Raw genomic sequence first — 21,747 nt, 5'->3', positions numbered from 1 at the left:
GATCCACTTCTGATCAACTACTGGAGAGGATCGAGTACATTATCCTTTTCACTTCTAGTCAAGCCTTTCTTAGAAATCTTAAACTATGAGTCCATGTTGGTTTTCTAAAAAGGGATGAAGGAAGGGAGAGTAATATAGAAAGCTTGTTTCCATTTTGCTACTTAGAACTTCCTGTGAGATACACATAGTTGACCATCTTTGGTCAAAAACCAGAAGCATTTGGCTTGTGTTCTGGGGCTGTGTCATGTGAAACATGCATACCGTTAAACGGTAGACTCTCATTCAAGGGGAGAGATGCTTAGTCTGTGAGAGGCATAGGAGAAGTGGGACCCAGAGACTCACATCTCCCATTTCATTTTCATTCTGGCCCAGATTCCCCTCAAGTTGAACGGAGGAAAAGTATCTCCTGCAAACTGGGATGTCTTTTTCTTGCATCCATCTGGGAGCGTTCAGTGAACGTGCGATGGAACTCTATAGTGGTACTTGCTTCACGGGCCAGGGAGGGGGAGTTTAGAAAGCCATCTAACTCGGTGCTTTTCAAATTTGTTCAAGTGGCAGGACGCCTGGAATTCAGGACATCAGAACATCGTGAACTGCTTGATAGTAAAGTTTGTATCGACAACTTCAGTTCCTTCATAGAAACTAAAATTCATTTTGCTGGCAGACAATAGAGCCATAAAGCCACAAAGGTGGCTTAAAAGGTAGCTTTAGGAGGAAAAACTTTCATTTGAGAAATCTGAGTTTCTTCTGTGCTGAGACTTCTGTTCTATACAGTGGCAGAACACTTGGCTCCAACTTGGAGAATTCCATCCTATTTCTGAGAAACTTATAACAGAAACAAAGCAGAAGACCTTTCACGTTTTTATTCAAGTATATGCAATACAGTTTTTCTTTCTGTGTTTGAGATGAGTATGTTAACGTCCTTGAATTCTATTTCTTTAACTTTTTTTTTTTTTTTTTTTGGGCTGCGCCATGCGGCATGAGGGATCTTAGTTCCCTGACCAGGGATCAAACCCATCCCCCAGCATTGGGAGCGCAGAGTCTTAACCACTGGACCACCAGGGACATCCCCATCCTTGAATTGTTAATACTGTTTCCTATCTCATAGGGGACCCTTTAAAATCTAGAGTCTTCTCTGGGTATTTTTAAGGTGTCTGCCATTCAAGATTGTTTTATTTTGTTAGGGCTTTCCTAGAGTGCTGGAGACTCTCGGGAACCGTTTTTCTCTATTTTAAAAGCTTCCCAAACCAAAGAGATACGTGCCTCTGGGTGATAACCAGGGCGTGATTGAAAGTTCAGTGGGGTGCGCGTGTGTGCGTGCATGGGTTGGCGGGGGTAGCTGACTGACGTCAGGACCCTCCAAAACTAAGGTGGACTTAAATTCCTAAATTGGGAAACCCAGAGTGTCAGGAAAACACATGCTCAAAGGTAGATGAAGCAAAGTAAAAGATAACTAATTTGGATCATTACTAAGCCAGTCAGGGTCAATTAAAAAAAAAAACAACAAATCTGTTCTCAGTTCCTTAAAGCACATATATAGGGGTAGGGGTGGGCAGAGAAAAAGAAAAGAAAGAAAGAAGGCAGCAAGCGGTGAAAACAGAATTTATGGTGGGAACCTACCGGACTGTAATTTGTAGTGAAACTTGAAAATGTATTTTTTTATTCCAAACATGATCTACTTTATAGTTTTCCCTTTTTAAGGTACTGGCATAAACAATTGCTCGCTGTGAAGAAATAATTTTAGAGAATGGCTCTTGATGATCCTAGAATCTTTTTCATTCAATGAGGGGTTTTAGAGTCAGTTATTTGAAAGTGAATTAGACCTAGATAGAACTTTGAAATTGCATGCTCGGTGACATAGTCGGACATTTTCAGAAATTTTATCTCCATTTTCCTGAGCTCAGAATTAGAGACAAGACTGCCTCTTCGAACACTTCACAGTTGAGACATTTAGAGACATTAAAACTTCCATTTTCTTTTCCTCTTCTCCAAAATCACTGCCTTTACATTTTTATTCCTGGATACTGCTGGAGGTAAAACAAAACAAAACAAAACAAAAAAAACCCTCTCCTGAGATTTCTCTGAGGTGAGCAAGTTAAATAAAATGTCACGTGATAACGACTCTGAACCAGCCCCTTTTCTTAGATTTTAAACTCAAAGTACAGAATGTGTACCCCCAGAGTGTTCATCTCCGTGTGGTCACTGGTAGTGAAAAGGTGACCACAGCTGAGCACCGTAGTCAGTCCCTCGCCCAAAGTAGATCCCCAGTCAATAGTTATTCAAGAAATAATAAGTGAAATATCTAACAATGTAGCGCATCCATGAAGTGGAAGAGACATTAATGTGAGATGTCAGTTCATACTTGTTATCAAGGAGATACGTATAAATATGACCTCATTTTGGTCTGCCTGTCTGTATTTGGGTGAGATTACATCAGTAGCCCCTGATGCATCTCCTTGCTCCGTTCTTGCTGCTCTGTACTCTGTTCACCACCAGGCAGCCAAAGTGAGCGCTTCAAAGGAGATGAGTCAGACCGTTCCAGTCCGCGGATTAAAGCCCTCCGTTGGCTTTCCATCACTCACAGATGCCAGTGAAGCTTGTGGCCTTCGACCTGGCATGACCTGGCTCTTGCCCACCTCTCTGGGTCCACTTCTTGCCCTGCTCTTAAGTCTGGCTTCCTTTCAGTTCCTGCAGTGGATGAGCTTACTCTGTTCCAAGGCTCTTTTGTTTTGTTTTGTTTTGTTTTGTTTTGTTTTGTTTTTTTGGTGGTACGCGGGCCTCTCAGTGTTGTGGCCTCCCCTGTTGCGGAGCACAGGCTCCGGACGCGCAGGCTCAGCGGCCATGGCTCAAGGGCCCAGCCGCTCCACAGCATGTGGGATCTTCCCGGACCGGTGCACGAACCCGTGTCCCCTGCATCGGCAGGCGGACTCCCAACCACCGCGCCACCAGGGAAGGCCCCCAAGGCTCTTTTAACCGGCTCCTGGATCTGCCTAGAGTGGTCTTCCCCTATACCCTCCTACGACTGGTCCTCACCAATCAGCTCTCAGCTCCCATGCCACCTCCTGGTGAGGTCCCTTCCTTCACCTCCCCGCATCAGTTATCACCACCTCATCCTGTTTTATTTTCTTCATAGCTCTTGACTATTTGAAATTATTTGTTTCCTTGTTTGTTGTTGATTTCCCCAAGAGACTATAAACTGCCATGAGGGCAGGGACCTCGTCTGTCTTGTTTATGTTCTGCTCCCAGCCCCTCACTGTCAGTGATCAAGGAACAGTCAATAAGTGAGGAAAAGTGTGGAAGGATGTACCCCACAATATTAATAGTGAAGATTACTAAGAGAAGGATGAGGGTAACTTTACCTGATTGTTTTTTCTTTTTGTTCACTTGTATTTATTTCCTAATTTTTCTGCAGAGATTGTGAATTACGTGCGCACACGATTCTTTCTAAATTACTCCAGTGTTTAGCCAGGCTTGAGATGTTTTTAAGGCGTCCAGCCATAAGAATGCGTTATATGCATGCTCCTTGCTGTGTAGTGGGTGCTGAATAAATGTTTAGTGGGTCCACTGAAACCTTTATTCATTTGCCCCCAAGTTCTGTAGTTGGGTGCCCACCCGAGTCCATGGGTGGGAGGAAAGCCCGCATGACCTGCATCAAGGTGCAGATGTAGGGAGCTGTGTCTCCGGGTTTCTGACCTTCATCCCAGTGCTGTGCTCCTCTCTGGCAATCACAGAGTTCTTTTGCTCCAGGGAAAATCCATTATAAACAGCCACACATGGGGCACTAGCGTGTGATGTGCTTCGGTACACACTGCTTTTTTCAAAGAGAATGTGGAGCCTCTCGCCTCACATGGAACTGAGAGTCTGGGTGAACTGTCTGCCTGTCTTCTGCCAGAGAAAGAACCCACAATGTCGTTTATCCTTTCCAAGTCACTTGACGTTAACAGTCCCTTGGCCGGTACTGATTCTTTTTACTAATGCTTTCTCTCTTAGAAATTTAACAGGTAGAGTAATTGTGGTCTTAGAATAGTTATTTCTTTGTTGTTGTTGTGGGGTGTCTTTTTTTGCACTTTTTTCCTTCTACACTTAGTTAAAGTCTGAGCCGGTAAATTGTGTGCCATTTGTTTCAGCGTCATATAGCACTAAGTACTTCAGTGGTCAGTATCTTAACAAAAGTAGATTTTCCTTAGCTATGACGCTGGCTGGTTAGGGTTCTAGCTAGTTTGTGAAGTCCGTATCCTATGTGTTTTAACTCTAGTGTTATATTCTGGAAATCTGTGCAAATTTGCTGGGGCGTAGGGGGAAGAATCCAAGAAGAGAAAACTTGCTGATGAGCTTAGAAACAGAAAGAAGCTATTACCTCAAACAACAAAATCATGGTTTTTTTTCCACATGGATTTGCATCATTTCACATTCAGTAGAAGATTCCGTTACTACCACAGCCCTAAAATACTTTGTACGTTGCATGTCCATGTAGCGTAAGTCAGACTGACTGTTCCTTCCAAATTTAGGTATAGGCAGCTAGACAGTGAGTGATGAAAACGTGTTCTATTATTTATACTACAAATGCCAGGCAATTCATAGAAGAAAATCATTGTTCAGAGCACTGCGAGAGCAGTCCCGTGAGATGTGCCCGGAGTGGGAGTGATTTATGTTCAGGACCCCCTAATGGTATAGGGAGCAGCTATCCAGACCTCTTCTAGAGCCATGCCCGGGTGTATGGTGGGTAGAGCCGCTTTCCATCCGAAAATAGGCACTGCTTAAAGGAACACACTTCACAGTGTGACACGCGATCGTTTCTGATTGTGCGTGGTTCTGATCGCTCCATGTAAAGCTGCGGGGGAATAATCCGTAGGACTTGGAGGCCTCCTCGCTTCCACCGAGATCTCCTGTGCTCTCTAGAGTCCCGTGATCTTTCAGATCCACCCCCCAACCCCCTTTTCTTTGGCTTCATAGCAACATGGTACACCCAACAGAATCATCCCCGGGACTTCTGATTAGATGATCGATGACAGTTCCGAAGAAAAGTTGACTTAATTCCAGTGGCGGGAATACGCCTCCCGAAAAAGCAAAGCTACAGTGGGTGTAAATGGGGCTTGGTGAGAGATGCCGGAGGAGTGGAATGGGTCCCAGGGACACCAAGCACCAGAAGGATGCCGCCTGCTTGGCTCAAAGACCCAGCAGTGGGGCCAGCTATTGTGAAGCCCCTCTGCCAGATGAACAGGGACCCTTCTCTGGTCACAATAGCCATTCACGCTGAGCAGCCTCATTAAATATTCAGCCTGTGCTTCGGGCAGCTCATTAGGGCCGCAATGAGCAGTGACGTGGCTGCAGGAAAGCCGAGGGCCTGCCGGCCGGCAGCAGTAAGCAGAAGCTGAGTGAGCTGCCGATGGCTTTTCTTTTCACTGCCTGTCCTGTGATGACCAGTGTTTGCTCCCTGCTTTGTCTCAAGTCCAGGTAAAAACAAAACCGAAGCCCCAACAAGCAGCTGACACTTGAAGCCTTCGGCTCCTTGTTTCCCATGCTGTCTGTCCAGGGCCTGGGAGTTTGAGGGCCTGCCCCCTGGAAGCCCTCTGACCCCCTTCGAGAGCTGTCTGGGGCTCCAAGGGCCTTCGCTGAGCGCTGACAATGTGCTGCTGTTGTGTGCTTGGGCTGTTTGATGACTGCGTTTGGGAGGGTCTGAGGTGTGCTTTGAACTTGGCGCTAGGGGTTTAGAATAGCAAAGTCTTCCTCTGGAACAGGTTGAATTTGGGAATATTGTGGGTGAAGACTCGCAGTTTGTACAGCAGGTTTACACAGTCCGTGCCAACTTCTCATGTTTCTGAGTGGTTCACTACGAAGTTTTTTCCCTTTTAACTCTGAGGATGGGTATGGTATAATAAAAAAGTGGGTATTCTTCAGCTATTTGGGGTTCTTCCAATGGGCTGGATATTGTCCTTCTTGTATCTTGTTACTTTCCCATGGGTCTGCACTCAGTGCTGGGTGAAATTTAAAGCTGGGAGAATCTGAAAGAATTGAGAGATGGTGAACTCAGACAAAGTGTATTTCTCTTCTCTCACTGTTTGCATGTTTTTCTGTTTCCTGTACAGAAAATGTTTTCAGACAGCTCATTTCTATGTGGAAGATAGCAGTTCACCTCGGGTGGTCCCCAATGAAAGTATTCCTATCATTCCTATTCCGGGTAAGTAAGACACAACTCCTATTTCCAGTGGGCTAATTGTTTTTCTCTTTTGTTCTCAGTGTTATGTGACAGCCATGACAAAATATTATTTTTATAACCTTTGCAAGCTTGCCCAGTCTACGAGAGCCTTAACTCAGGGTAATTTAATGAAATCTGTACTCCTTTACATAGCTGCCATGTAACAAAATCATCTTTCAGGGGAACAAATAACGATGAGTTCATACAGTGTAGATTCACAAGAGGGAAGGGAAGAAACAGTAGAAAAAAGGGGAAAACGTACTTAATGTATTTACAATCTACTTGGACTAAATTTCATCCTGATAGGTAATTTGTGCTTGCTTTTTTTAAAAAAGATTCACAATTTGAAATACTGGGTGGGTTTTTTTTTGTTTTTTTTTTTTAAGATTTCTACTAAGATTCCTTACTCTGAAAATGTTGATTACCTTAGTGTCGGAAGTTTGGGTTCTTAGGCTGTTTGTGTGGAGATCTAGGGAGATGTTGTTGATCTGGTGTCTGTTTCATTTGTCCTTGGTACAAACAGGAAACACTCAGTTACTATTAGGGATATAGGGATTGGTGGAGGACACTAGTAATTCCTAACAAATGCCGTAGACGTTAGAAGTTCAGCAGCGGGTTTGCTGTGATAGATGGCATGAGGGATTTGAAGATGTCTCCCACTATTTTTATTTTGCGTCCCCTTCCATTTTGCCAGGATTGAACTCTCTTCCTCTGGCTTGCATTCTGTACTTGTAAATACCTCTCTTCAGATAGCTTATACATTCATCCTCTTGGCATTATTCTTTTGTAAGCAGAGGCACTACTTTTATTAAGTGCCACCTCCCACATACCCGCACAGCCCACTTGTCTGCCTCATTCTCCAGAATGGTTTTCTTCATCATCTAATATACCATGTATTTTACTTGTTTGTTTATGGTCTCCCCCCGCACTACAATGAGAGCTTCCTAAAGGCAGGTGGATGTCTCCTTAGTGCTAGACTAATACCTGGCATGTAGTAGGCATTCTCAGACTCTCTGAATGAATGAAAGAATGAATGAATGATAAATACCAGCAAATCTTCCTTAGGGTTCTTCAAAGATCATAGCTGTGAAGCTCAGAGGTGCAGCCCTTCTCTGAGTGCCCAGAAGGAATGCTGCTGTTGTTTCCTCATCTTCTCTCGGTGCAGTCATGGTCGGGGACTTACTTGGCCCATTATGTCTCTATGTGTTAAGTCATTAGATATTGCTGGAATTGGCCATGTTCTCTCCCTTCTGGTCGGCTTCTCTCACTAAAAGCCTGCCACACAGAAGAGAGCAATAGCAGAAAAGTGTCTGGGTAAGTACCCTACTGGATCATTTTGTGGCCGCTGAATGATTCCCATACAGATGGGATAGGTTTTGTGTTACGTTCCTTCTTCTCTACTGACCCTTGACCTTTATTGTTGGTGGAGGAGATTGCACTCTTGCCTTTGAGAGGTGGCAGACAGGAATCAGCCCGCCATCCTCAGGGAAGAAGTTTTGTTGAATCCGCCAGATGTGCACAGCAGCTGTGCATAATCATTTTCCTCTTGCATCACCTAGAGTATCTGTTGCCCTCCGGAAAATGCCTGGGAGACTCTCTCCTCTGAATTGATTCAGCTGACAAACACAGCTGTTGGGTAGCTGGGCAATTGAAATCCATTTTCAAAGGTTAAATGCTGAGATACTTCTTGGGCTGTCTTTCAGTTTTTAGTTTCTTTTCCCCCTGGATGGGGAATCAGAACACCAAGGATTTTGCCCTGCCTCCGCCATGAAACCTTTGGTCAATGCCTTGACCTCTCTGAGCCTTAGTTTCCAGAATCTGCAAAGTGAGCAGGATATCTGCCCTACTTGTAAACAACGCGGTGTTAAAGATCAAATAAGGGGCTTCCCTGGTGGCGCAGTGGTTAAGAATCCGTCTGCCAATGCAGGGGGCACGGGTTCGAGCGCTGGTCTGAGAAGATCACACAGGCGGCGGAGCAACTAAGCCCGTGCACCACAACTACTGAGCCTGTGCGCCACAGCTACTGAGCCCGCGTGCCACAACTGCTGAAGCCCGCGCGCGTAGAGCCCATGCTCCGCAACAAGAGAAACACCGCAATGAGAAGCCTGCATGCAGCAATGAAGACCCAGAGCAGCCAAAAATAAATTAATTAGTTAATTTTTTAAAAAAGATCAAATAAGATGGTATGTGTCAAAACACTTTGGAAAGCTTAAAGGAAGCCAGAAGTGTCAGCTGTGGAAGCTTTCCTTCCCAAATCATGATATCGCTCAACCCGGCAGCCATGGAGAGCAAGCATTTGCACGGTCCCCAGGTTAAGACTGTCCCAAACGCTGATCCACATCTACTGGGTGCAGCCGACCTCGCCATGCTCTTGGGCTTGGACTTTAGGACTTCAGTTCCCCAGAATCCTCAGAAAATGCCATCAATCGTGCCTGCCTTGCCACACCTCTGAGTAGCTGTCTTGGACCAGAAATGCTTTTGAATGTTCTCTGCTTCATTTCCCAGCAGGCTGTTTAATCACCAAGTTATGAAATACTCACAGCCCAAAGACATTTCTTTCTATGTGAGTTTCTCCTGATTCTTACTCACTGGTGGTAGAAGTACATGGAAGGAGAAATGTCTTCAGATTCACCATTGACTGAGAAATCCACTGTATCCAGTTGGGTCTCCCTTGGCATTAAGTAGGTGCATCCTTGATGAGTTGTAACACGTTTGTGACAATGAATTACTTTAAATGCCGTAATGCAGTGTGGCGTGAAAGGACTTACCTGCCGAAACCAAAAGTGACACTGCTCTTTCACTGTTTTCTCAGGTTTTTATAGCCAGCAACAGCCTTCACTAGGGGCATGCCTCGACAGAAAACTTATTTCACCCTTAACTGGGAAGAAGTTACCCTACGTGACCTTCCTTTAAAAATCTTTCAACTTGATCGCAATCTCTTATTTTTCTTAAACAAAAGTACATAGCCCCATTTAATAGTTAAATTTGTAAAGTAGTTTGTAATTTTACGTTAACAATCCATGATTGTATTTATTCTTAAGGTTTCTTCCAGTTATTCCAGTATTACTTTGTCTTGCATAGGAAAAATCAATATAAGGAAAACACGATTTTTTTTGAAATCACACGTTGTTTTCACTCTATTAAAGGTCTCAGCACAATTTTTCTTTCTTGGAGACCTCCTTGGGATCATTTAAAATGATTTACCTTAAGAATCATGGAATTGTTTTTGTGTCTTAAAAATAGTAGGATATTTATAGAGCTTACATGGAATACTTATTCTGCCCACTGGATCTCACTTATATTTTATCTTTGTTCAAAACCTAATAAGAAAGACTACTGAGCCCTAGATGTATCAACTTATCACTTGAACCCCTCATTTGCTATGACTGATTTTTTAAAAAAGGTATTTCCAGACAACGACCAGTAAACTGAACCATTATATAGATTTAAAATGTGGGCAACGGGGTGAGGCTGAAAATTCAGGTACTGAACTGTTGCAAAATAGAGTTCCTAGGTCATCATTGTAAAATGTGTAATATACTCTGATCCTAGAACTTATTTTACACTTAACCTTTTTCAGAAAACATCATCATCGTCATCTAATACTTATTGAGCAATTATTGATTTAAACTACGTGCTTCATTTTTCACTACAACCTTAGGGAAACAGGTGCAATCAGTATCCCCATTTCACAGATGAAGAAACTGAGGCTCAGAGACATCATTTAATTTCCCTGAGGTTACGTGGACAAATGGTGGAGCTAGCATTGGAGTCTTTGTGTGACTTCAAAGTCCAGATGCTTAGAAATGTCTCTGCCACCTCTTGGCATGCTGCTCTGACAGTCCTGATATCTCAAGACCTCAGGCTCCTCATTTGGATTTTGCTTCATTAAATCAAGACATTTTCAAATACGTGTGAACTGTTGCCTTAAATTGTTTCTGAGTTGTTGTTCTTTATCGTTTTCTTCTTCTTTCACTAGCACTGACCACTTGTTTTTCCATTAAATTCTCTTTCATCCTCCATGAGAGAGTTTCATCATTCTTCTGTCGAAGTTTCGTCGGTAGCAAAACTAAAATCTCTCCTCTTACCTTTGTTTCCTAGTCATTTAGTCTCTTCTTTCCTAAGAAAAAGACTCCTCCCCCACCCCACCACCAATATCTCCATTCCCTATGCAAAAGTAGGTCTGTGTGATTTAAATGCCTTGAGGAGCAACTCACAAACATGTTGAATGTTGAATAAATTTAGACACTAAATCACCAACTTTTGAGTGATTCTGCTGAGGTTTAAATTCACAAATAAACAGCCCCGGTCTTGAAATCCCAAAGCATAAGTGAAGTCAGTGAGTTACACTGACTTTTAAAAAGTATTATAAGATAAACGGAACGTTAAGGAAAGCTTTGCTAATAACCTTTGCTAACCTTTCGATACTCGTCTCTTGGAGACAGCAGTCTATAGGAATTTTTGAGGAATTTTAAGTTATCAGTTTTACTGACTCTAACTGAAATTTAGGAATTTCGAATCTTCAGGGTGTTCTGGTTTAACTGGCAAAGACAGTGGTGTGAGAATTAAGACATTTTTCTTTCCTGGTCTCACCTACATCTCTGTAAAATGTGGAAATTGTAAAGCCAGTGTGGTGGCTAAGGTTAGTTATCCCGCCACATGAGAAGGAACTCCACACGCAAAAGTATTATTATCCAACAGGAAAGAGGTGCTTTTGAGGTTAAGTTCCAATCACTAGAGAGGTGACATCAATTCTTTTATTAGGAAGTGTTTAAATTGTGGTACCTGCTCCATGTACGACGCATGAGAAAAGCGGGGGATTTTCTTCCAGTTAAGTTAAATTGTGACTTCTTCAGGAGAATGAAAGGAGAGACTTCAGGCTTTCACTAATATAGTAGTGAAAATATTTTTCACTAATGGGTTTTCAAAATCAAATGTTCCATGCTTATTGGTCTCCCATGGTTACCGTGGGAGGATAAAGAGTAATTGAACGTAATAACCTAGCTATCAGCCCCCTTCTAGCGTTCTGTCTTCTAAGATATTGAAGTAGTCACAAATTTCTGTCCTATAAGATCCATATTATTCTTAGCATCTACAAGTATTTTACAAGATCTAGTGTTTCCCACTTTGGGATATTCTTTTGAAACAGTAAGCTTGAATAAGGTTTTTGCTGTAGTTATGAATGAAGCCTTACATACAATGTGTCATCTACAGATTATATTCACCGTATTATACCGCCTATTCTTTTAGATTTTTGTTATGTATAGCTTTTTAAAGCCAGAACTCAGGTCATGAAATTAGCCCATTCATAGAGCCTGTTGAAAGGGCTTTTCCAAATGTGCATGTTGTCAAACACAAATGTCCTTATAAATGCTTTTTTTCTGGATATTAGAAAATCTAACTTTCTAATAAGAGCATTACAAAACAAAATGTTGCTGCTAACCAGTAGCTTAGAAATCCAGAAATGATTCATGCCTTTCCCGCAGTTAAAATACATCTTAATAATTTGAAGGTCACTGGCTTCAGCAGGGTGCCAGCACATAAAGGGGTTTTAAACATGCAGTTTAAAACCCTTGGGATTAAACCAACCTTGTTGGCATATTTTATTTATACAGAGCTTATCTCCAAAGGAGATTCATTGGTCTTTTGACTATAATGAAGCCCTTTCTTTATTGACTTCATTGTGTCATAAATGAAAAGAGATTTCTTTTTATGGCGGGAAATAAAATGTTCCCATCTCCACAACACTCCTTGCATCCTAAGAGTCTGATTTAGACAAAAATCTATTGGTTGTGTCCTAAGTCAGGAACTAAAAATCTTGATAATCTTTTATTTCCTGTTTGCTTTATCTTCCTAAGGTGACACAGGTATGGCCAAGCACAGAGAGAGGCCTGAACTTGGCCTCTGAGAGGCTGAGGGGGCAGACAAGAAGGGGACCGAGTTCCGAATATTGAGGTCTGCCCACTACGGGGGTGGTTAGCAGTCCCTGGTAACAGCCCAGTTGCGGGGCGTGGGGTTGGAGAGAGGTCTGAGCACGACTGACTGGACCCAAGTACTGTGCTTTATAGGTTCTCCCTTCCCTCAGATAGATTTGGTTGGGATTTGGAATAGGGTTGAAGGAACTGCTAAGGGTTAACTGAACTTTATGGAGATTGGCCTAAGTGACTTAAGGCCCTCCAGAATCTTAATGGTGATTTTATATGTACCCACAGCCCGCCAGAGTGACAAGCAAGCAGCGGTATTTTCTTAAACAGTCCTTAAGCCAGTCCACCCCACAGCTAGGCATCTTGGCAGGGAGGTATATCCTATGACACTTTATTTACCTGGCATCATCAAGGTGACCAGAATATCAGTGTGAATTTTCCAGGTAACCGAAGTTTACCCTTAAAGCCAAAGCGATTGGTTTCAGCCCTTTTTTGTTGTGGTTGGAGAGCTTCTTTAAAATGTATTCTATGGTTCTCTGCCCTCTCTAACCCTGTATGTTCCATTTAAGATCTAGAGAGGTCATGTAAAGTAGAAGAAGCCCGCTTTGGAGTCAGCCTGGCCCTGCCACTTCATGATGACAGCAGAGCTCGGCCAAGTACTTTGGTTGTCTTAGCCACATTTTCTACATCCACAAAATAGGGGTCATGACAGCCCCTAGATCATAGGATCATGCCTGTAAAGCGATTAGCACCTAGCAGTAAATCATAGCTTTGTGCGTTTACTAAATGCCAAGCACTCTTGTAAGTCCTTATGTTATCTAGTTCACCGGGCATAGCGCTCTATGGGTTAGGTGCTTATGATTTCCATTTAGAGACGAGGAAGGGGAATCACAGAGAGGTGAAGTCACACCACCAGGCAGACTGGCTCTGGCTTTTGGCACTTACTCCACTGCCTCTGGATGGCTGATACACAGGAAGCATTCCGTCCATGGTGGCAGATAAGAGGAACAACTACACAATTTGACTGAGTTGCAGGCTAAAGACCCTACCACCAAGCCGTGTACTGGGCTGGGCCCTCTGCAGTGCCTCCCTGTGGTGGATGTTCAGGGATGCTTGGGTGCTGGTTTTTTCTTTCAAATTTCAAACCAAAAATTGCTACGTTTTCCCCTTTTGGTTTATTTAATCTCTTGTTCCTTAAGATTAAGAGAAAGCAACTTTGGCATGGGTGATTCCCCTCTAATGGCTCTGAGGATGTAAATACAACAGAGACATAACCACAGATTTGGGAAGCAACATTTATTTATTTATTTTTTTACTTGAAGCATAGGTGATTTGCAGTGTTGTGTTAGTTTCTGGTGTACAGCAAAGTGATTCAGATATATATATATATATATGTATATTCTTTTATACATATATATAGATTCATTCTTTTTCTCATTCTTTTCCATTATGGTTTATTACAGGATATTGAATATAGTTCCCTGTGCTATACAGTAGGACCTTGTTGTTTATCTGTTTTATATATATTAGCTTGATATATATATATATATATATATATATATATATATATATCTGTTTTATATATATTTTATATATATTAGCTTGTATCTGCTAATCCCAAAGTCCTAATTTATCTCTCCCCCACCCCTTTCCCCCTTTGGTAACCATACCTTTGTTTTCTATGTCTGTGAGTCTGTTTCTGTTTTGGAAATAAGTTCATTTGTATCATATTTTAGATTCCGCATGTAAGTGATATCGTATGGTATTTGTCTTTCTCTTTCTGACTTACTTAGTGTGATAATCTCTAGGTCCATCCATGTTGCTGCAGATGGCAAGATTTCATTATTTTTATGGCTGAGTAGTACTCCATTGTGTGTGGATAAATAGAACATATCTTCTTCATCCATTCTTCTGTCGATGGACATTTAGGCTGTAGAAGCAACTTTTCTTCATGTTCACATACATTTTTCTTTATTTCCTGCAGTTCTGCATTTGAGGTCAACATTGACCAGCTCTTTTTTTCCTCCTTGGAATCTCTCACCTTCTTACTTTCTTCTCAGTAGACGTTCACCCTCTTCTAATGCTCTGCTTTTGATGAGACCAAACCAGAGGCTAATTTCAGGCTTCATCAGAAGTAGTACATGAGGATGTTCTGTTGTGGACTGACCAAAATAAAAGACCTCTTGAACGCCAAATTTAATTCCAACCACAAAAGGCTAAAACCTTGGAACAAAGTATAAATGATATTATTTAATAACAACAGCCCAGTTTTCTGGAGCCTCAACTGACTATATCAAATATTTTATAATGGCGTGATTTAGTGGGAATAGTACTTATCCCATTTTTGCCTAATTTAAACCTTTGGTATCTGAAAGCTCTATATGTAAAAATATTGGCACAGAATTCCACAGTAACATTTTACCAGATTAACCGAGATACTCTAATTCCTTGCTTTTCCTTGAAACTGTGCTCTGAGAATGAAGGCAGTGTGTCCCAGTGCATGGGAGCACAGGCTTTGGGCTTAACACACCAGGATTCAAATCTCAGCTCTGCCACTTAGTAATTGTGTCACTTCAGACAAGTTGCCTCAGTCTCCTTACATGTAACATGAAGACGATGACATCCTCTTTACCTAGTTCTTGTGAAGGTAAGTGTATGAAATGCATTGAGCACAGTCCCTGGCAATCAGTAAGGTCTCTCTTCACATTTGTATCGGCTCTATCATTAGACCATTTCATGATAGCATAATAATCCAACCTCTAACCTGTAGTCAGTGAAAACGCCTCTACTTTGATTCCAGCTCATCTTTTGCTTCTCTTTATGTTTCTCCCCCATCACCCCTGTGTCAGCAACATTTATATTCACCTAAGGCATCAAATCCATCCCTCTGATGGCACTCCTCCTCTCTGTGTCATGACACAGGGTTCTTGCTCTTCCTTTCTTATGTTCATTATAACAAATGTTGCCCTTGGGCAGACACCATCTCCCTAATATCTGGCTAAGTCCTAGGTGCTCAGTAAATGCCTCTTCCAGTGGTTTCCCGTTCACTGTGACCCAGACAACAGCTGTTCTCTCCCAGTCGGAGCACTCTTTGCCTTGTCTCTGTGGCCAGCTTCCACTGCCATACTCCAGGCTTCAGTTAATCTTTCTGAGCTTGTGTTCCCAACTATAAGGTGAGTATGAAAATAGTACCTATCTCTTAGGGCTTTGGGGAGGCATGAGTACATGTTAATACATGTAAAGGGCACAGAAGGTGCCTGGTCCATAGTGCTACTAATAGTTGCTACGTTTGTTAACTGAAACTCAGATGTATAGGTGGAAATAACATTTTACAGATGGATATCTTCTTATAACACAGGATCTCTCTGGATAAAAATTGAATAGATCAGGTCTATGATGCTGTCCTGATTGCTTGGCCTTCTGCTAGTTAATTTTATAATTATCTGGCTCGTGTTGAGAGAAATTTAATAGAAAAACGATATAAGAGGAAAACTATTAGGGCTTCTAATTAGCTGTAGCCTTATATTCATCTTAATATTGAGGAAAAAAAGATTTACCGACCCCTCAGTTTCATTTATCTTGATTGAAAGACAAATAATGTGTTATCTGGGCTGCTGATGGTCACTAAAGCGTGTGTGTGTGTGTGTGTGTGTGTGTGTGTGTGTGTGTGTGTATCTGCCTGTCTGGTAGTTTTATGATGTTACTGGTGGTGCCTGGAAACCCAGAGGAGTATGATTAGACTTCTTTGGATAAAGAATCAAATTGGAGGCTAGTGAGTCGGTGACTTCCATGTACGATTATCATACTAAGCTCTGCTGGGTTTTGCTGCATCTAGCCGTGGAGGGAGCAGAGCAGCTGATTTCTGGGCATGTGTGGTGTTAGCTTGGATAGCACGGTTGAGCACTTTGCAGGAAAAAATAATAAATTGTTAACCTGAAAGCTTTTTTTTAGTGACTTGAGCTGGGCTATGCCCTTTAAAACACCGTGGTATGTACCTTGCAGAGTAAAACACCTCTAAAGCTGATGTGTGTTTTCTTATTTTGAACTAGAGTCCATGTGCTTAATCATGGCACCATGAGTTTATTGGGAATCTCCAGTTCTAAACTATCACTATGGAATAAATATTGCCCTCAGCCTATTATACTATTAACCCCACGTCACTCTACTCTTGGAAACAGCATTGCGTCTTCCATTTCAAAATAAACAGGAGAAAAGTGTCGCCTGCAGTCTGCAGGCTGGAGTGTTTGTGGGGCTAGGTTGTGACCCATCTTATGTATGCTGCCTCTTATCTAAAGATGAGTTTATTCTTGGGTTAATCTTTTAGAGATGCTCCAATTTTGTCCACATTAGTCCTTCTCTCAACTTAAGGTCTTTTCTTTGCCACTTGATCATTATTGTAGAATTTGCTTACTTCTAAACATTTTAAGTGAAGTGATCAGATAATTTGGGAAATTTTTCTTGAACTGTGCATTCTGCTAAATATTCTGGGGAAACATTTTGGCTCGGCTTACTTTGTTAATGCTGGTTACATCATTATGGGAGCTATAGATTTCTTGGGCGTGCAAAATGATTGCATATTCATGAACATCTTCAATCCTGAAATATTTGTAAATAACTTGGCAATTTTTTTCATAAGGTGGCCTATTAAAATGATTAGGTCTTTAATTGTTCACACAGAAAGACTCTGTACGTACAGAGCACCCCCTATTTGATAAGTAACATTCCTCTGCTAAGCAGTTTGGATTATGAACGTTTATAAGTCACCTTAAACAAAGTAGATGAGAGAGGCTTTTTTCCGCTTTAGAATGATGCAAGTTTGAAAATGTCAATAGATGCAAAAAGCCACCCTAGAGCTTTGCTCTCTCGAAAGAAAGTAGAGAAGGAATGACATAGTCAATGTTAACTGTCACCAGATGAAGAGAAATCAGATTGTCAGGCCTGGATCTATAACATTCTTGCCAAAGTAGGACCTCATTTACACATACAGATCTTCATACCCTTTGCTAAGAAAAGCATCTGTGGCAGTTTAGATGTTTGTGCGTTTGCCAAAGATCTTTCACTCTGAATAAAGTAAATGTCATGTCTGTTGTTTATCTCAAATTCAGCAGAGTATTTTTAAAAGGAAATATTTGCGGGGGAGGGGCGAGGGAAGGAGGGAAGGAGGAGGTTGGGGAGCTCCAGTTAGCGGGGTGTGGCTGTTTTCCGGCAGTAGTCAAGTAGCAGAGTGGATCTGGGTAAATCGGCTTAAAACACACTTGAGGCTCAGGAACTGAAAATGCCCTTTTGAAGTGACAACACTACAAATAAATTGCAATGTGGAGTCTTCCTGAATCTACACCTTGTCTGTCAACACCAAAAAAAAAATCCAGTTAATTCCATCAAACTGGTTATTTGGCATTGTGTAGACACAGCTGTCTTGAACGAAAATTGTGAACACTTAAACATGGATGGCATTGTACCCGAAGCCTGCTGGTACAGTGGCACCTGTCTGTAATTGTGTAAAAAGACTGCTTAGACTTCAGAGATCAGACATAGGACTTAGTTGTTCCAACTTCAAGTTGGACCCCACTGAATAGCAAGGTTTTGAAAAACGTAGGGTGTGATAACATTTCTTAACAAATAAGTACCCTTGGTAGGCTCAGAATTTTAGTTAAGAGTATGATGTGGTGAGTTAACTACATAAGTTGCCTGGAATGTAAAGAATAAAGGTAATAGTTTAAGACCATTTTTAAAGCCCTATGTAGCCTAGCATTTAGGCATTCAGAATCATAACGAGACCCTAATGTCAAGTAAATCCAGAGGCTTTTCTTGAAGACATCTATTTCAGGTGACACAATTACATCACTCTTTGCAAAAATCAAATATCTGTCTTCAGTAATCCCTTATCAGTGTTATTTGTTTACGGAAGTATTCTTTGTGACTCTGAATATTGTTTTATTCCCACAGATGACATGGAAGCCATTCCTGTCAAACAGTTTGTTAAACACATTGGTGAGCTCTATTCTAATAACCAGCATGGGTTCGCTGAGGATTTTGAGGTATGTTTCAAAACCGGAAATTTCTTTCCTGAAAGCTAACTCTCATTTTACAGGGATTTTTGTAAGCTTGAAGTGAATGTGTTTCAACCATAACAGAAGCAGTCACTGAGGAAAGTGGGGACTTGATTCTCTTTTTTCTTTTCCTTACACTTAGAGTTTTAACAGGCCCTCTTTTCCCAGTAAAAATGAGGTGAAAGGGAGTTGCTTGTGCACTTCTGTGAAAGAACAGACTTAGTGGCAGGAAAGAGGCAACCTCAGATCCTCTCTTCATCTGCGTTCTAACTGGGACAGCAGTCATCCTGCAAAGGACAGGGCTTCTCATTCCGTGTGTCACTTCTGGGATGTACAAGGTAGAGCAGAGACAGCAGATTTGAGGTCTGAGGGATCTGAAGCTGGCTCCACCAGGACTGACCTTTATTATCCTTGAGCCAGTCATTTCATTTCTGATCCCCAGTTCCCTCATTTTTAAAAATGGCAACCGATGTCACCTCCAACCCCAACGATTTTGGGAAAAAAACAAATGATTAACATCCTGGAAAGTGCTGGGTTAACTGTTAAGCCCATGCAAAGGTCGATGGCTGTTTTCGTGATTATTGATCCTTGGAGAGGAGACGTGGGTGAATGCAGCCTTCTGATTTTAAGAACCGGGATGGAGGAAACAAGGTAGAGAGCAGCGCGCACTACCCTGCCAGCTCTGGGTTCCGTGCCAGCTCCGCAATGACAGGGCGTCAATGAGGAGCTATTAAACAGACTGCCCTTTTCTTCACTGAGGCGCTTCACTAAGGCACATCTCTGGCAGCAAGAGTTGTGCCGAGGAGGCCAAGTTTTCATGGCAGCTCAGCTGTCTTCTAGCTTTGTGGGTAAGTCGATTCCTTTCTGTCTCGTTTCTGCTTTCAAATGGAAATGATGATGATGGCACTAACCTGCCCACCTCTTTTCACGAAATTGGTTCTGGGGATCACATGGAATAATGGAAGGTAAGCCCTTTGAGATCGCCCAGGAGCCCTACAGCTGGGAGGTGCAGTTATTTCGCATGGCGAAGGAGAGAGAAAAAGAGGACCAGAAGCCCCTGTCTCTGTGCAAATTTGGAGTCCCCAAAGGCCATCCTAAAGGCAGTTATACTGACAACTTGTTTTAAATTAAGTCCTTCTCCTAGCTTTTTTATTTTCGTTTTATTTCTTGAGCAGAAGCAAAGCAACGGTGGTAGAGAGAAGGACCCCTCTGATTTATTCTGCAGTCATGTGTTTCATGGAACAAACAAAAACACGTCAAGTGTTTAACGCGGCTCTTAGATGCTGCCCCAGAAAAGGTGCCTGTCCAAGTACAAAGCACATGAGGACAGCACATGTGTGTGGTGTTCAAGTGATTTAGTTCAATTGACTGTTGGCTGGATGACCGAGCAAGAATATTGAGGCATTTAACAATGTTGATGGTGTTCGGGACAAACATCCATCCTCTAGAGGCGAGAATTTGATCAGGATGATCAAATGCAGCTCCAGTTTCTCAATTATTTATGATTTGAGACCCCAGTGCTATTCATCACAGCTGGTTTTGACACCATTTAATTATTCAAAATAATCAGCTACACCTCTGTAAACTTGATCTGACTCAAAATGGGCTTGGCTGCATCAAAATCACGCCTGTTAACAAATCCTGGGCACCTGCACCCTATTTCTATCCTAAAAAGAAAACTGTGGCTAGAAGCTTTTGTCGCCTGTATCGAACTCTCTAGCTTAAGTATTATTCTGGTAGTTTCAGGATTGGAACAGGGAGGGCGGGGAGGAGGGAGGCTTTGTTCTACTCTTGTTATTTCACAGTCTGTCCTGGTTTGAAAGGTTTCAAATCGGGGCTATTCAGACTAGGAAGTACATCCTTTCCCCTTCAAAGGATAGTAAGACAGCCATGTAAAGGGGGAAGTGAGACACAGAAAAGCTCACTAACATACTGTCATCATCTAATTTAGGGGGAATCTGAAGTCTTTTAAAACAGTAGTAGTACTCCTTTTGGGTAGCTCTGCTAGAAAGGAAAATGGTAACAGGCTCTGTAAGAAGCGATCAAGGCTGTTTTTATAAACAAGAGATAGTAATAGGCTGTAAAAAGGAAGTCAGGATAAGAGATTTTGTGTAATTCAACAACAAGAAAACAAAGCCCTCATATTAAGAGAGTGGTAACCTCAACCTCAGATTTCTTTTATGTGGAATAACGACGGCCGGCATCTACTTGGCACGGTTGCCTGGATTATTTCGCTCGTTCCTCAGAAATACCCCATGAGGCGCGTGCTATTTTATTGTCCCTATTTTGCAGATGAGGAAAGTTACCCATGAGAAAACCGAGGCATTGGGTGATTCAGTTAGGAAGTGGCAGCAATAGGGTTTAAGACCAAGGCTTTCCGACTCAAGCCCACATGTTTAACCTGGATGCCCTCCAGACTCTCATGGAAGTAGTGGCCTGCAATGAGCTGAAGTCAAAGGAGAGATAACCAAGATTATCAGTGATTGTCTAAAACTGGTCATGCAGCTGATGGGCCAGTGAGTTCCTTGGCAAAAAAAGTGGGGGGGCAGAGCAGTCAAAATAAGGAGCCTCCCGCCCCCCCCCCCCCGCCCCCCACACCCAAGAGTACTGGGAGCCCAGTACATGATCTTTATGGGCCAGAGCCTTCCCAGAGGGCTGAGAATCTGACTTATAAGACTCTTATATAACCTGTGAATAGAGGCCTAAAATTAGTCAAAGAACTAATCTTAAGATTATAGAGGAAACCACCGCACAGTGAATATTTGCCTATTAAGAGGAGTTAAAGCAACTCATTCTGCAGTTACTGAGTACCCAGCATTCTCTGAGTACCTGCTATTCTCCGCAGGTACCGAGTACCTACATGGTATAAGGCACACAGATGAATTGGACAGAGAGCTTGCTCTCAGGGAGTTCAGCCTGATCGGGGAAGCAGACTAGAGTATACACAGCTAAAGTAGAAAGAGGGCAAAGCAAAATAAGTGCTAATACAGAAATGAAGTTCTGGAGGAGAGCAAAGGAGAAAGGATCCTATGTAGTTTGATTGGGTGTTTCTGCAGAAGTTCTGTTTGCCCCATCTTGATTTCAAATCTTGGAGGGAAATGGAAAAAAAACAAATTTGGTGAATAGCTGTCATATGTTCAGAACTTTGCTGCTTGGAGGAGAATGAGAAATGATTCACTGGTAATTTTGAGTCTTTGTTTAGAGGTGATGCTGGAAGCAAGCTTTTGGTCCTTGTCAGATAAATTTTGGAGGCCGTTAAAAGCTGGGGACATTATACCTCTAGCAGATTTTGCAGTCACGGGAAATAACGTCAATCCTTATGCCCGGATACTGTTCAGTGACTGTTCCCTTGGCTACCTTAGCTGACTACAACCTCACTCTTCCCCGGCCTCCCCAGTCATAATCCAGGAGGCTTCCGGAGGCGCGATGCTAGCATATAATCTTTCAAGATCAGGGGAGCTCCAAGGCCCTGTGGGTCAACAGAATTAATAGGCAGGGGTCAGGAGCAGCACAGGTTTAAAGGCTGAGTGCAGAGATGAGGCCAGAGGTCCAATACCCCTTGACAAGATCCTTTGGG

General features: G+C 42.3%; 1 protein-coding gene across 3 annotated transcripts in view; it reads left to right on the top strand.

Moving 5' to 3' along the window:
* The window catches only part of PTPRG (protein tyrosine phosphatase receptor type G), a 731,192-nt gene that overhangs the window by 666,420 nt on the left and 43,025 nt on the right, over nucleotides 1-21,747 (top strand). For all 3 annotated transcript variants that reach the window (XM_032648680.1, XM_032648681.1, XM_032648679.1), the window contains 2 exons: nucleotides 6,087-6,178; nucleotides 18,067-18,158. In XM_032648680.1, coding sequence (XP_032504571.1) covers nucleotides 6,087-6,178; nucleotides 18,067-18,158 — 184 coding nt within the window. The remainder of the gene's footprint in view (nucleotides 1-6,086; nucleotides 6,179-18,066; nucleotides 18,159-21,747) is intronic.

The sequence above is a fragment of the Phocoena sinus genome, chromosome 11 (assembly GCF_008692025.1).
Source record: "Phocoena sinus isolate mPhoSin1 chromosome 11, mPhoSin1.pri, whole genome shotgun sequence".
NCBI lineage: Eukaryota > Metazoa > Chordata > Mammalia > Artiodactyla > Phocoenidae > Phocoena > Phocoena sinus.
The sequence above is the reverse complement of the archived record's forward strand: the minus strand, read 5'-3'. Positions and strand labels throughout refer to the sequence as shown.